At 35.0% G+C, this 16,633-nt stretch overlaps 1 protein-coding gene across 9 annotated transcripts in view; it reads right to left on the bottom strand.

The window, feature by feature from the left end:
* Window positions 1-16,633, bottom strand: part of AHI1 (Abelson helper integration site 1) — a 222,134-nt gene that overhangs the window by 140,245 nt on the left and 65,256 nt on the right. For all 9 annotated transcript variants that reach the window (XR_007462863.1, XM_049654404.1, XM_049654402.1 and 6 more), the window contains 2 exons: window positions 6,598-6,794; window positions 2,615-2,641 (listed from right to left, as the gene is read on the bottom strand). Coding sequence is in view for 8 of the 9 variants with exons in the window: in XM_049654404.1 (XP_049510361.1) it covers window positions 2,615-2,641; window positions 6,598-6,794 (224 nt within the window). In the remaining variant the exon portion in view is untranslated. The remainder of the gene's footprint in view (window positions 1-2,614; window positions 2,642-6,597; window positions 6,795-16,633) is intronic.

Below are 16,633 nucleotides of genomic sequence, written 5' to 3' on the forward strand. Positions count from 1 at the left end.
GGTATTGAGGAGGGCACCTTTTGGGATGAGCACTGGGTGTTTTATGGAAACCAATTTGACAATAAATTTCATATATTAAAAAAAATGTAAAAAAAAAATAAAATAAAAATAAAATAAAATGGTGCAGCCACTTTGGGTAAGTTTAGTAGTTGTGCAAAATGTTAAATGCAGAGTTATCATATCACCCAACAATTCCACTCCTATATGTCTCAAGAAATGAAAACATACGCCTAAACAAAAACTGGTACACACATGATTGGAGTAGCATTATTCATAATAGCCCCCAAATGGAAACAATCCAAAAGTCTATAAACTGGTGAATGGGTAAACAAAATGTAATATATCTGTACAACAGAATTTTATTTGGCAATAAAAAGTAGTATTGATAACATGCTACAAACGGAGGAACTGTGAAAACATTATTCTAAGTGAAAGAAGCCAGTTATAAATGACCACATATTCTTTGATTCAATTGATATAAAATGTTCAGAACAGGCAAACCTATAGAGAGAGAAGGTACATTAGTGGTTGCCAGGAGTTTGGGTGTGTGTGTGTGTGTGCATGTGCATATACCTATAGAAATAATGACTGCTAACAGAAATACGATTTCTTTTTGGAGGGAATAAAAAAGTTTAAAAATCAGGTAATAGTGATGCTTGCACAGCCTGTGAGTAAGGTAAAACCCAGTAACTATATACTTCAAAAGGGCAAATTATGATGGTATGTGAATTACCTCTCAATAAAACTTACCAAAAAAGAATAACTAGAGACAATAGTAAGGTTAATCTTTCCAAATACTTAATTTCCAAATATATCATCATATTTTCAATGAGCATTTATTTTACTTTTGTGAAATACTTGGGGTACAAAGATGAATATAACGATCCTTCATCTGCAGAGAGGTTCCAGATTAGCAGATGACAGTTTCCTCAGCCTTTGGCAAATACGTACAGATCACCTGACTTTTGGACATTCAGAGAGCTTTACAAAAGAAGCATATATTAAAAAAAAAGGGGGGGGGGCGCCTGGGTGGCTCAGTCGGTTAAGCATCTGACTTCAGCTCAGGTCATGATCTCACGGTCCGTGAGTTCGAGCCCCGCATCGGGCTCTGTGCTGACAGCTCAGAGCCTGGAGCCTGCTTCAGATTCTGTGTCTCCCTCTCTCTCTGACCCTCCCCTGCTCATGCTCTGTCTCTCTCTGTCTCAAAAATAAATAAAATATTTTAAATTTTTTAAACTAAAGAAGCGTATATATATTTATTTGTTAAAGAGAAAAAGCTGTGAATTGCTAGCCAGAAAATTATTTTTCGACTTTGGTTTTATATACTATGTATACTTAAGAAGAGGTAGTAATCTTGGAACTACAATCATTATAGTAATCACCGCTATCAGGAGCAAGTTTCCTGAATATCTGCAGCCCAAGTCAGAATATAGCTTGTTCTCTTCTTCCCTTCATCTTTCTTCCCCTTGTCTATATTCCATATCCTGTTGACTTGCGATAATTAGGTAAAAAAGTGATGGGTCCTCACTGATACTGGACAGTTCAGTGATGGGGTAAGTATAGTGTTTTCTCACATGTTTCCTCTATAAGATGCCTCATGTGAAAAGAAGCAATAGCCTAGGACCTACTTCTGTATTCCAAGTGCCTGCCACATGGTAGTATATGTTTACTGAATAAAAAAAATACTTCCACTGCACTGATATGACACAAAGCAGTCTTTGAACATACCAACACCATGCTAATTCCCTTCTGAATGTCTCACCCTTTTACTCTGTGATAGATATAATTACATTTGATAAATCAATGAACGTCTAATTATTCAACTGAATTTGGGAAGTGGACAGAGGAGAGGGAAAGACAAACATATGGTGCCATTCCAACTCTTTTAAATTAAAATTTATTTTCTTGACAATGGAGTTAGAGATTGTCTATAAAATAGCTTTGCTTGTAAAAAGAAGAAAGCTGCTGTGTTGGAAGCATCTTAGATACAATTTAGTTGAAACTGTTTAATAATCAAAAGGTATGCTACTATTTTTCCACTAACTTTGGGGTCTTGAGCAAATCACTTAACTTCAATAAGCCTCAGATTCCTCCTTTCTAAAATTGGAGTAACAATAATATCTAATTTGCCTGTCAGGATTGCTATGGAGCTAAATGGAAAAAGAAGTGTGAGACACTGGTATAAGTAAATGATCAAGAGCATTATAAGCACACAGTGTATCACTGTTATTTACGCGCAGCTTGCATGCATTTCACGGCTTATACAGTTTACTCAGCATACATCCACTGGAACTGTACCGGTGTCTCTTACCTATTAAGTATCGTATAATATTTTTCTCAGAGGATCAAATTATCTTGCTGGTCCTTTACTGAAAGTACATTCCAATTACTTAATATTCTTAAATCTTCGAAAATATGAAGATTATTTGTTAAAGTCTCAGATTCCTGTATATAATTCTTTGATAGATTTGAGCTCAAATAAGGAAAATACACATCTGACTAGCTTTTGTAAAAGTTCTAGTAAAAACTCCGAATGGTACATTTCAATTCTCTGGTACATCACAATGAAAGCTCTGATCTCAAAGTTATCTTCCTCCTGATAAAAACTGCTTACCTTTGCAGTACAGGTTCGTATCACCTCCTAAAAGAAATACATACAACAAGTAAGGAAATATTCATAATTTTATTTTAATAAAATTATCAACTCTTTTCAACACATTCTGATATTAATCCTTTAACAACCAAAATCAACATTTGGGAGAGCCTCTTTGTCTATCACCCTGTAGCTGTCACTCTGCATTGTTTCCAATGAGCTGGAAAGAGTGTGAAATAAAAAAAGAGACTCAGTGAGTTCTTGGTAAATCTAACCTGCTGAAACAAAAGGCATGGAGAGCCCACGCACGTCTGCCTCAATAAAACCGTGTGGCCTCAATAAACTTCATAAACAAACCTAGTAATAAACTTGTAAATGCCAAAATTCTACACCAGAGCACTAACATGTCTCAAAGATGCACCCACAATTAATTATTGTATATAATTATCTCTACAAATAACAATGCCCATAAATATAATATCCATATTAATAAGTTACTTCTGAGGAAATCTAGTAACAAACACTACTAAATGGCAAAGTATGTTATCAGTATTGAAGGAGCTACAGAAAGGAACCACCTACAATTCATGGGACAAGGGAAGAAGAAGATCAGTTCTGACAAAGAAACTAGTAAAAGTCAACATTATAATAAATGATTTGAAAATGTGCTGCTATGGAGACACAAAAAATATCCAAGTCCAATTAAGGTCAGCCAGCATGTATCATCAGACTACAAGAGAAACAGAGAAAAATGCTAACGATGAATGTGGAGTTTAGGAAAAAAGAGAACTAAAAGAGGAGTATCAGTTTTTTATCCGGAAATTTCTAAGGGACAGAGACTATGTCTGAAGAGTATCAGTAATTTGATCACTAAAAGGAGAAAATGACACTGCCGGAGCATGAGATTCTGTCTGGACTGAATCCCAGTTCCAGGACTTGCCAACTGTGCGACACTGGTGATATTGCTTGAGCTCTGTAAGCCTCAACTTCACTTTCCGTAAAATGGGGATAATACTAGCACTCACACTATAGGATGGTTTTGAGGATTAAATACAATGAACAAGTAAAGCACTCAGCACAGGAATTCATGATGTTAGTCATCATTCATAATTAAATAGATGTTAGTTATCATCAATCATTATTAGGTGAAATCTTCCAAAAGGTAGAGAAAACTAACCTTTTTGCAAAGCTGGCATAAAACATTTTTAAATCTATCTAATCCCTACTCCTATGACTCTGCTTATAATCAACTCTGTCATCATTAGCCTGGGCTTCAGATTAATTTTTAAAAGTGAGAGTGGTCTTGAGTGTTCAGGCAGCTAGAAAGGTATACCTTTCCCTATAAGTAAGTTTTTTAACTTAATAAATCAACTTTTTGTAAGTCTGATTACTCCCAGTAGGTACCCCAGGTTCTGAGCAAGTTTGGATGCACTGATAAGATCAAATTTTAAAAACAGAGTGACTTTTGGCAATGCTCTTAACATACTGTCTACCTAAGAGATCTATCTGGGCTGCAGTATGCCTTTCAGGTATTGCTGTAGCTGCAAATACAGTCAACTCTGTTAAAGGAAAGAGGAAAGAGCTAAATGACTAAATGGTAAGGCTATGGAGAACAGAGAATTATCTATTTTTGTTTCCTTTATTCATTAATGAGTAAACACCTGCTGAACTGGATTGGTTATGCAATTCACACACACACACACACACACACACACACACACACACACATCATACCCTAAGCTTGCACTATATTTTATTAAAAAAATTCCTACTGTGGTTACAAAGAAAGAAGTATCTCTAGTAATACAGTCCTCATAATATAGAAGTAATCAAGTCTTCCCTATTACACTTCTCTATAGAAGACCACTGTTAGAGTCTTCAATGGACTAAAAACCTAACAACAAAAAATTGGGCTTTACCAAAATAAATTACAAGAAACAAGAAAAAGGATTTGTGGGGCGCCTGGGTGGCTCAGTCGGTTAAGCGTCCGACTTCGGCTCAGGTCATGATCTCACGGTCCGTGGGTTCGAGCCCCGCGTCGGGCTCTGTGCTGACAGCTCAGAGCCTGGAGCCTGTTTCAGATTCTGTGTCTCCCTCTCTCTGACCCTCCCCCGTTCATGCTCTGTCTCTCTCTGTCTCAAAAATAAATAAACGTTAAAAAAAAATAAAAAAAAAAAAAAAAAAAAAAAGAAAAAGGATTTGTGACAAAAGGTAACAATCCAGTCAATGCTTGCAAAATATAAAAATAGAGCTGCCAAGGGAATAAAGAGGACATTTTGTTTTTATTCCCAAACATACTATCTACATTCCAAAAGAAAATATATTGCAGATGACATTTGAAAGAGTTCGGTGCATTCTTTCAACATGGGAAAAACAGGGCTTTTCAAAAACCACAGCCATTATATACAAAGTTTTCATTTCTAAAGGCAGCCTTGGTCTACCTCAATCCCAATGCAAACAGATACTCTAATTTAAAAGAAATAAATAAATAAGAGAAAGAAATTTTTCTCTTATAATAAATTATCAATCTACTTCCCCCTTGCTTTTGATTTCATATCTCAAAAAATATTTTTCTGATTTTTCCTTTACATCTACTTTCTTTTGTTCTTATGTCCTTTCATTTATCTGAAGAGGACAGCTATGTAAGATGACAAAAAAAAGCTACAAGGCTAAGGTAATTCCAGCACGTTAAGTTTTATAGTGTAAAGATCAACAGATTGTAGGAAACTTGTTTTTTTATTGATCAGTGAGTTAGTTGCTCTTAAATCTGTGAAGACATTTTGCCATGTAAGATTTTACACAAGGGACACTTTTTTCCCTAGTGAAGAAACATTTTTCTCTAGTTTTTAAAACTCCATTTATCTATTTATACTTCCTTTTAAAATCTGGAACATCATACATTATTCAATTAAAATTGTAAAATACACAGAATTACAACTTTGAAATAAATTTATTAATTTATAGTACATATTCTAAAATTTATACTGATAAAAATAAAAATATTTCCCTTATATTCCAACGAAACCTGCATTCTGGTATACCTGAAACTCCAATTTTCTAAAGAAAGAAAAGTAGAGAGGAAGTAAGTATAGTCATAACTAAAGGTGTCTCAATATAGTTCCTCATATGTTTGGCTTAAAACTGGTGAAGATTCCTATCAATGGAGGAGAGAAAAGGATTATATTTATTAAGTGCCAGGCACTGTGCCAAAAGGTGACAACACGACAAGGAACAAGTCTTCACAGTCCCTGTCTTCAAGGAGCTCCAGGCTAATTCTAACTAAAGGAACTATTATGTTCAGAGAGCATTAAGAATTTTTAAGGATATCTAAGCTTCCCAATACATTTTATTAGCTATCTTTGAGAAAGTTAATGTAATAATTTATAATGAACAGAATAAAAAGCACTCTATTTTTAATTAAGCATCCTCCTCTGCATTTTCATGACCTATTTTCCAGTTTTATGGCCATTCCTGATTTTGACAGCACTTTTCTTGTAGTGAGATAACAGTCCTTTTAAATATGCTTCAGGAACATCTGTATCTATTCTTTTTGGAAGTTCCTGCTTATTTATTTTATCCATTTCTTTGTTCAAGTCTATTTTTCTTTATTATTTAAACTTTGGCATATTAAGGAGGTTGTACCTTTAATATATTTTACGTGAATAATTTCCCAGGTTGGTGCCTTTTGTGTTTGTGTGTGTTGTACATATGCACACACATACGCACTTCCATTTTTAAATAGCAAAAGAGATCTTGGGCTGGTCTTTACAGAAATATCAAGTCGGGAAAGCATGATAGGTTATCTATCCCATATCAGTCTGTTTACTGCAGTGGGTGATGTTAGAACAAATACCAGAAGGCAACCAAAAAAGCATTAGAAAACCTATTTTTAAGTAACCTACTTACTTTTTTGAATTAATACTTATAGGCATGGCAATGTAAAATAGAATCAAAATGGTTTTAAAATTTCCAACTTCTCAACTGCATAAAATCATCAGACATACTGTGACAGAATCGAGTCTCTGTTTCACTTGCTGCATCTTCATTGAAGAATTGTCAGTGTGGACGTAGTCATCTATCTGAAAAGAGCCTTGATGAGGCAGTTTAGGACAGGTGCATAAAGCATCTTGACTTTGGTGTATTCCAGGTAATGGAAATGTCCCATTGTAGCGTTTGAACATTTCAGCCTCTTGCTGGGCAACTGAAAAAATACATCCATAATTAGTTCAAGTCATCATAGCAAAAGCACAATGAAATAATTAAGCCATGAGACTGTAGCATTAAACCAACGATCAGAAACTACATAATACATTTTAAAAACTGGGTGATAATAAGACAACATGACTGGCAAAATGTGAAATTGTGGAATTATTCAATAATATAAAAGCATGAAAAAGGAAAAATAATAATTTCACAGATGATTTATGTCAGGCAGTATTATAAATCAGCCTTGAAGGCCATCTCTTGGTGTGGTAAAAAACATGTTGGAATGGGAACCTAACTTTAAATTTTTTTATGTTTTATTTATTTTTGAGACAGAGAGAGACAGAGAAAGACAGAGCGTGAGCAGGGGAGGGGCAGAGAGAGAGCGAGACACAGAATCCGAAGCAGGCTCCAGGTTCTGAGCTGTCGGCACAGAGCCCGACGCGGGGCTCAAACTCACAAATCGTGAGATCATGACCTGAGCCGAAGTCGGACACCTAACCAACTGAGCCACCCAGGCACCCCGGAACCTAACTTTAAATATATGTATACAGAAAACGTAATATAAAAAATCAAAGGCATTAGGGAGCCTGGGTGGCTCAGTCGGTGGAGTGGCCAACTTCAGGCCATGATCTCGCGGTCCGTGAGTTTGAGCTCCACGTCAGGCTCTGTGCTGACAGCTCGGAGCCTGGAGCCTGCTTCAGATTCTGTTTCTCCCTTTCTCTCTGCCCCTCTCCCACTCATATTGTCTCTCTTGCTCTCAAAAATAAACATAAAAAAAATATTTAAAAAAATCAAAGGTATAATAGAATAGAATTAAAGGAAAGGAGAGAACAATAAAAATAATTATTTGCAAACCCATCTCCCCAAAACAACTCTTTTCATATTTCTATACCCCTCTTAATCTTTATACATATGGACACTTTACACAAGATACCATAATGTGAATAAAATTTAATTTTCTTCAATTTAAATACATTTTTCATATTTTTATAACTATGTAATTACCACTTTTAAATGCTTTACAACATCTCATCCAATGAAGCACTATTATTTATTTATGCATTCTCCTATTACTAAATATTTACAATGTTTTGTTTTCCCTCATTACAGACCATGTATGAACAAGTACTTTTCATAGTTCAAATTATTTCTTGAAATAATTCTTTCTTTGGATTTAACTCCCCAGACTGGAATAGATGGCCAAAAGAGTGAATGTTTTTGATGATGACGATGACAAGGACAACAGCATGAATACTGTACTTTATGGTGTTTAGAATGCGTTTATATACACTATCTCATTTAATCATTTAAAATAAAGGAATCTAAAAATTTGTAAGTACCTGTCTGTATACACAAAGGAGAAAAGTATACAGTAATCACTTAAAAAGTATTTCCTTAATTATATAATTTTTAATAGAAGGACTTTCTAAACATAACATGAGAAGAAAGTGATACAATCAAGATTCATAACAGGGAATCAATCAATAGACCAGCCTCCAGGGTTTCTGTGGACTATTGAAGTTACATATAGAAATATGAATGTGTAAATATTTATGGAAATCAGATCCATAACTTTTATCAGATTATTTGTCAAAGGACTGCATGAGTCAGAAAATGTTAAGAATTGTCAACATAAAAGATGGACATATTTTTCTATGTGAACATTTAAAGAGTCTCTATTAAAATTAAAAAAATAAGGCTATCATAATAAAAATAAAAAAGCATAGGAAAGGTAAGAGAATTCCATCTCTGGCCAGAATAAGAGTAAAAGGGACCAGATTTTCCCTCCTGCTTTGAACTACCAAAAAGTAGATAAAATGTATAAAAGGAAGAAATGAAATTGGCTTTATAAACAGAATCGTCTATCCAGAGCTAAGATGATGGTAAGGCAAGTAAAGCAGTACAAAGGAAATTTATGGAGGTTCTCACTCTCAGGTCCTGGCCCCACATTTGTGTAAAAAATCTGACTGGAATCTAAAAACATAAGTCATTAGAACTAACAATCAACTTTAGACAAGATCAGCATTATTTCTATAGACAAGTAACAAAGAGTCAGAAATTTAAATTTAAAAAATATATATCATTTAGAATGATATAAAAAACATGACATATTTTGGGAAGCATCTGATGAAAGATGGGAAAGACATGTACACTGAAAACTACAAAACAGTGCTGAGATAAAACTGAAGAAGAACCTAAATAAAGAGATAGATTATGTTCATGATTTGAATAATCAATACTGTCAAAATGCCAATTCTCCCCAAATGATCTGTGCATTCAACGTAATCTCACTCAAAATCCAGCAGGTCCCTTTTGGGGAAATTGTCAAATTCTAAACTTCACATGGAAATACAAAGGATCTAGAAGAGTCAAAACAAGCTGAAAAAAAAAGGGGGGAGTTATACAACTTGACTTCAAGTCTTATTATAATAAGTGTAGTAATCAAGACACTTTGTTTTTGGCACAAAGATAAACAAATAGATAAGAGAACAGAATAGAGCTCAGCATGTACGGACATGGTGTAAAGCCAGTTCTTTTGAATAAATAGTGCTAGAACAAATGGATATTCATATGTGAGCAAATGAACTTTGATACATACTTCACACCATGTACAGAAAATAACTCAAAATGAATCTAAAACCGAAAACCGTAAGACTTCTCTAGAGAACACACAGGAGGATACTGTTGTGAGCTTGGATTGGGCAAAGATTCTTAGACACAAAACCAAAACTCCATATAAAAAAAAAATTGGTAATTTAGAACTTCATCAAAATTGCAAACATTTGTTCTTCAACGCTGTTAAGAAGAGAATTAGAAGACAAAGACTGGGAGAAATATTTGCAAATCATGTATCTAATAGAGCACCACTTTTATGGAGAACACATAACACTTAAAACTTCATAGTCAGAAAATAAGCTAACTAAAAAACGGGCAAAAGACATGAACAGACACTTCACTGAAGAAGATAAATGGATGGCAAATATGTACATGAAAAGGTGGCTCAACAACATTAGTCATTAAAGATAAGCAAATTAAAACCAGCATGAAATAGCACTGCACACCAGTATCAGAGGGGGCTAAAATTAGAAAGACTGACCACTTGAAATTTAGCAAGGGTATGGAGATAACTGAAACACACACTACTGGGAGAAAGGTTAAATGGCATAACCACTTTAAAAACAGTCTGGCAGCTTCTTAAGTTAAACAGACATCTGCAATTAGATGCAGTCTTCCTACTCTTAGGAATTTACTCAGGAGAAATGAAAGCATGTGTTCAAAGACTTGTAGATGAATGTTCATAGCAGCTTTATTTCTAATAGCTAAAAACTGGGTACAACCCCCATTTCCATCAACAGACAGACTGTGATATATCATAAAATGAAACAATACTCATTGTAAGGATGAAGGATAAACTATTAATAAAAGCTAAAATAGAGATAAATCTCAAAGTAATTATGGGTGAAAGAAGTCAGACAAAAAAGAGTACATGGTATAAGCAGTCTCACTTATACATAATTCTAGAAAATGGAAATTAACTCATAGTGATTGCCATGGGGAAGGATGTGGTAGGGAGAAATTTCAAAGAAGCACAAAGTAACTTAGAGATGATGGATATGTTCATTATCTTGATTGAGATGATGGTTTCACACATGTTTAAATATGTTTAGATTTATCAAAATGTACATTTTAAATATATGCAGTTTACTGTATTTCAATGTACCTTAATAATGTTGCTCATACAAAAAAAAGCAAATGACAAACTAGTGATAAAAGGGGTTAATATTCTTAACATGCAAAGAGTCCCCATAAAATGAATTAAAAATGAATAATCTAACAGAAAATGGGCAAAGGACCACCCCAGAAAATTCACAAAAGAATAAAACTATGTGGCCAATAAAAGAAATATTCAGCCTCATCAGTAAGAAGGAATAACGGAAAAAAAGGCAAATTAGAAAATGATGTTTTTTGTTTGTTTGTTTGTTTTTGGCCTGTTTAACTGACCCATTGCACCTCAAGATCCTTTTTCCTAAGAAGCAAAATGTGTATCCATTATAAAGCAATATAATGGATATACAAAAGAATAATCACGTGGTTTTGTTTTGTTTTGTTTTGTTTTGTCACCGGTCTTGGGGTTTCATCAACCATGAATCTGAGATAGCACATATAAAAAATTTTAGGGCCTTGACCACTGTATTCATGCCCTACTTCATTTACACACTCTAAATACAGCACACACTCTAACGCGTGCTCTCTCTCTGCAGACCTTAATGATGAAAGTACCAGGGAACAATACTGAGGGAGAAGACCTGCTTACAACCTACCATCCCAGAGGATGCTCCTTCCTCAATACCCAACTACTGTTTGCAGATGGAAGCGTAGCTGCTTCTAGGCTTAGATTTTCATGGGTCTGCCCACTACTTTTCTGTACACGTTCTGAACTTCCCTTCCTAACACTGAAAATTTACTCTCAAATATTCAGATTGTTTAAAGAACAACAGAAACTTTGAGGAGGTGAAAGAAAAGTGCTCTTGGAATTGGAAACTGAAGGCTTAACACTAGTAGATGAGCCAGGGATGAATGAATCAACAGATAAAAATAATGTTTCACCATCTTTGCCTTATTTGCTTTTAACATTTCATTGTTTTTTGTTGTTGTTGTTGAGTGGAAAGTACAGCTGGACTTAAAGTATTTAATGGCATTTTCTGATTTCTCTGTTTTTCTGTACTTGCTAGTTACCTAATAAGCCCACCACGATTTAACTTGAAGCTATGAGTGATCGAGCACAGAAGCACATAAATGCTGATATAAGCAACAGTTATGCAGGATAGCAGGATTTTGATACTTATCTTATTCTTCTTGCCAAACTATATTTCCTAAGTATTATGCTACGCTAAGTATTATGTATCATATTTTCTTTAAAAAAGGAGTTTTTTAACAAGTAAAAATAACAAAAAGCATTGCCTGTTTATTTTTGGTGGTATAAAGATGCCTTTCCAAAAAGGTTACAATGGCCTACACAGATGCAGGTAACAAAAATAAAGCCCAAACAATTATGAATATTTGTTTCTGTTGTCTAAGGAGAGTTTTCTATGCAAAAGACATTTGACTGGGTTTCCAGGAGTCACACGGACATCATACTTTATATTTAACACTTCTAGTGCTGTGAAGGCAGTCATAAAAACAGAAGTCTGCAGAAATATTCAAAGACCTAGTTTCTCAGATACTAGAAACAGAAGCTACTTACAAGTCTTTGCATTCTTCCACTCCCTCACCCTCCACAAATACATACACTTATTTGTATAGCGCTGTACAGATTATTTCACTGTAAAATAGGTCATAATGGAAGCTTTCTGAAATTCCCTTGAGCTCTATGCTTCTAACATTTCAAAGGTTTCTATACCATTTTCACATAGGCCATGATTGGAGTACAATGTTGCAATTAAATACCTGTATTTCTTCACTTAGTCATTTTCTCTTCTTTGGCTAATTTAACTTTGTACATTTAAAACTAACTTAACCTGAGAAAACTCAAAACTGTAAGTCTCATCTCCATCCTTCCACCACTTTTTTAGGAGTGCACGAGAGCAGGCTCTGGGAATGCAAAGACACAGGCCCGTCTTGGGGCTTGAATCTCTTGGAGGTCAACAAGTAAGTACTACTGTGTGCTCAGTCGTGTAGCAGAGGGACCCACAAGGTGCTAAGAACACAGAGGTGGCAACTACATTTGCTTAAAGGAATGATATACCCATCAAATTACTTTTAAAACTGCCTACAATTGGCTATAATTGGGGATTTTAAATTTTACACACTTAAATTCATAAAATGTTTTCATAACTGATAATCAAATTTTGATTTATACAAGTTCAGTGCTGTTGTGTACGTTCTGACCTTAAACAATTATAAAAAATAACGTGGTTTTCTCAGGAGATTTTTATCTTTATAGGAGGAAGAACAGAGGAAATAAGATATTTTAATCCAGAGCCTTTTGCATTCAGAGTGAATACATGTTTGTTATTATTAAAACCTATATTTACTTATGTTATTGACTTTATAACAAAGTGCACCTAAAAAAACAAAATATTTTTTCTCTTATACTACATTAAGATTTCCTTTTGGTTCAACACTTAATTCCTTTGTTCAAGACCTATTATTTTACACAGCTCTGTTAATGGGTATAGTCATTTTACAGGATACCTAATTTCTTTACTTATAGATGAACGATTTCTAAATATAGTATTACTGTAAGCTGGCAGGTCTGCTTTTCTAGTTTCCCAGCATTCAGCAGGTAGGCAGCACCCTCCTTCTCTTCCTCTAACATCTGCAATGTGTAGGGAATTCCTGTGGTCTGAGTGTTTGTGTCCTCCTGAAATTCTCATGTTGAAGTTCTTTCTAATGCCCAAAGTGCTGGTACTTGGAGGTGGGGCCTTTGCGAGGTGAGCCCTCATGAATGGGATTAGTGCCCTTATAAATGAGGTCTCAGAGAGTTCCCTCACCCCTTCTATCACATGAGGTTACAGCTAGAGGATCCTGTCTGTGAACCAGAAAGTAAGCTCTCACTAGACATCGAGTCTGCTATGCCTTGATCTTGGGACTTCCCAGCATTCAGAATTGTGAGAAATAAATTTCTGTCGTTTACAAAGCCATGTAGTCTCTGGTATTTTGTTATAGCAGTCTGAATGGGCCAGGACAAGAATGTTTAAGGGCTTATAATGGTTTTTTTTTTATTGTACTTTACTGGGCCCGACTTGTTCCTGCTTCAGCTAATCTTAAGAAACTGTATGGATGCACTAGACAAGTTCTATTGAGTAACACTTTGATTCTAATAGCTTGGGTGTATTCAGGACCATTAGTAATTTTATATTTAATATTTAATATGTCAAAGAGAACTTATAAGTGTTACTAATGAAACTGTCCAGGGGCGCCTGGGTGGCTCAGTCAGTTGAGCATCCAACTTCGGCTCAGGTCATGATCTCACAGTTCATGAGTTCAAGCCCCATATCGGGCTCTGTGCTGACAGCTCGGAGCCTGGAGCCTGCTTCAGATTCTGTGTCTCCCTCTCTCTCTGCCCCTAACCCACTCGCATTCTGTCTCTTGTGTCTCTCAAAAATAAACGTTGAAAAAAAAAAAAAAAAGAAACTGTCCAAAAAGCTATACAAGAAAGTGTAGTAGATCCATGTCTCATAGCCAACCAAATGGGAGAGCATCTACCGACATTCAGCAAATCTGTTGGGTGAACACCAAAATATAATAAACTATCTCCAGGTCCCCTGAAGTACATGCTATTGTCTGTTGATTTCCTATTCCATTATCCATCAATTTCCATATGTCATGCTATTCAACTAAAGTGTGTGATGTGTGTATCGCTACAGAAAAAGGCTAGGATTTCTCTACTGCAGCCTGGTTCATGAATTCTTAATATACGAATGCTCTATACCATGCTTTGTAGTTGCATTTTTGCCTTTGATAAAACACTAAGAGAGGTATTTGATAAAACAGGATAGGTATTTTAATTTTACAGTGAAAAAAAAAAAAAACAGATACAAAAATGCTAAATTACTTGACCAGGGTCAAGCAGAAAGTGATGGCACTTTGTCTAGAATTCCAGTGAGCTCACTCCTACTCCAGCCTTTTCTACCACACTGCTATTTCACACTGTACCATTCTTCCTTCTTGATGCACTTTAAAAAGCACCAATGTAAACATAAAAAAAATGCCTGAATGAGGAATTCACAGCTCTGGTTTATGCTCAAAGCTACTTTTTCATATGTCCTCAATCTATGAATGACATAACCAAATCAAAGTATCCATTTTGCACAGAATGTTAAAATAGACACCTCAGGATACAACCAAGAAATAGGTAGTTTAAGCAGATCTTCAAATATGGCATTTCTATCTCTTAATTCTCCTACTAGGCTAACAATAGACACTTAAACTTGGACCTACCATCAGTTATATATGTTACTGCATAACCTTATCCAAGTATGAGAATTGTAATAACCGAGCTTGTTTTCAGGCATTCATCATTAGTACTTTAAGAACACTATTAAATTTATACAGACAACTATGCATATTAAATTTACCTCAACTACATATTAGCTTGTTGCAAAAATATTACAAAATTAGTTACATTAAAATTTAATGCTACATAATAAAGATAATTCATATTTTGGACTATACTGAGAATACAACTGCTTAATGCATTATAATCATCCCCAACATTTGTAAAGGAATGAACTATTAATAATACTAAGTAACCAAAGTTCCTTTTAGTCTTAAGGGCTTTTTCGAAATATTAAAATTAAAAACAAACAATACATTTTATTACAGGAATATCTGGCTACCTTCTTAACTAAGTTACTTCATGAAACAGGAAATGCCAAGACTGAAGTAAGCAGATTGGCGTTTTAAAACTATGGGCTCTGGACTTAGCTGGGTAAACCTTAACATTTATCAAATGTGTGACCTGATGTAAATTACTTCATTCTCCCTGTGCCTCAGTTTCATCATATGCAAAGTGAGGATAATAATAGCATCTACCTTGTGGGGTTTTGAGAGGACTATATGGGAAGATGTATGTAATATGCTCATAAGAGTAGGGGACACAGTTGGTTAAGCGTCTGACTTCGGCTCAGGCCATGATCTCACGATCCATGAGTTCAAGCCCTGCATCAGGCTCTTTGCTGTCAGCAAGGAGCCCGCTTCAGATCCTCTGTCCCCCTCTCTCTCTGCCCCTCCTCTGCTTGTACTCTCTGTCTCTCTCAAAATAAATAAATAAATACACTTAAAAAAAAAAAGAGTAGGGGACACAGTCAATGTTTGATAAATGTTAGCTCCTACTACCACTATTATTATCCCCCAATTTACTCACCGATCATGCCTCTCATTCTATGTTTTTTATAAAATTTAAGGGAAAAATGCTATTTTATAGGATTTGTAATTCTCATTTCACACACTTACTGCACATCAGTAATATACCAGGTACTATGTTAGACATAAGGCATTGCAAACACCATGGACTTTTGGTCAATAAGCAACTTATACAACAAATTTTTTATAGGAACATAAAGGTATACATTGCCTTGAACTCTGGTAAAGTATGTTGCAGTGTGCAAAATAAAGCCATCAACAATGACAATGTAGGTGGTTGTTAATGAATATGAATCCTATAAATAAAATCACATTTAGTGTCAATGCTAGAGATTGTTGTTCAGTTTAACTAAAATTCTTCCAGAGGTTTAATCGACAACTTGGAAAGCACAAAAGACTGGAAAGGAGCATGGTAATCTCAGTCTGGTTCCTGGATTTTATAGCCCTATTCAACTTGGCACACAATAGATGCTCAATAAAGATTTGTCTTTCCTCAGAAAGCCACTATGACTAAAAAGTACTCCAGAGTTAATCTGTTGCAGAGAAAAGATTGCCACCTAGTGGAACGTCAGGCTCATTACCTGGGATTATCAAGTAATGCTGACAATTTACCAATTTAAGACTTGATCCTGCTTAAAATACTACATGTATATTCACTGTGTGTTAGTATTCAGGCTAGGTACTGGTAATAAAAAGATGAATAAGCCTCCATCTCTGCTCCCTACGAAGTACAGATAATATAAAAAAATCACATACTCAAGAGGCATAAAGTAAATGATACTGCAGAAAAAAAAAAAAAAAGTCTGCTTATTAGACAATCAAAAGCTAGTACTTCAGGAAATTTCCTAAAGAGGCAAGTTAGTGTAGCAAATAAGAGCATGGTCTCCAAGGGTAGTTTTTTTGGATTCAACTCCTGGCTCATGTAAAATGAGAATAATTACAGTACCTATCTTTTAAGATTATTGT

Source organism: Panthera uncia (genome assembly GCF_023721935.1).
Source record: "Panthera uncia isolate 11264 chromosome B2 unlocalized genomic scaffold, Puncia_PCG_1.0 HiC_scaffold_24, whole genome shotgun sequence".
Taxonomy (NCBI): Eukaryota; Metazoa; Chordata; class Mammalia; order Carnivora; family Felidae; genus Panthera; species Panthera uncia.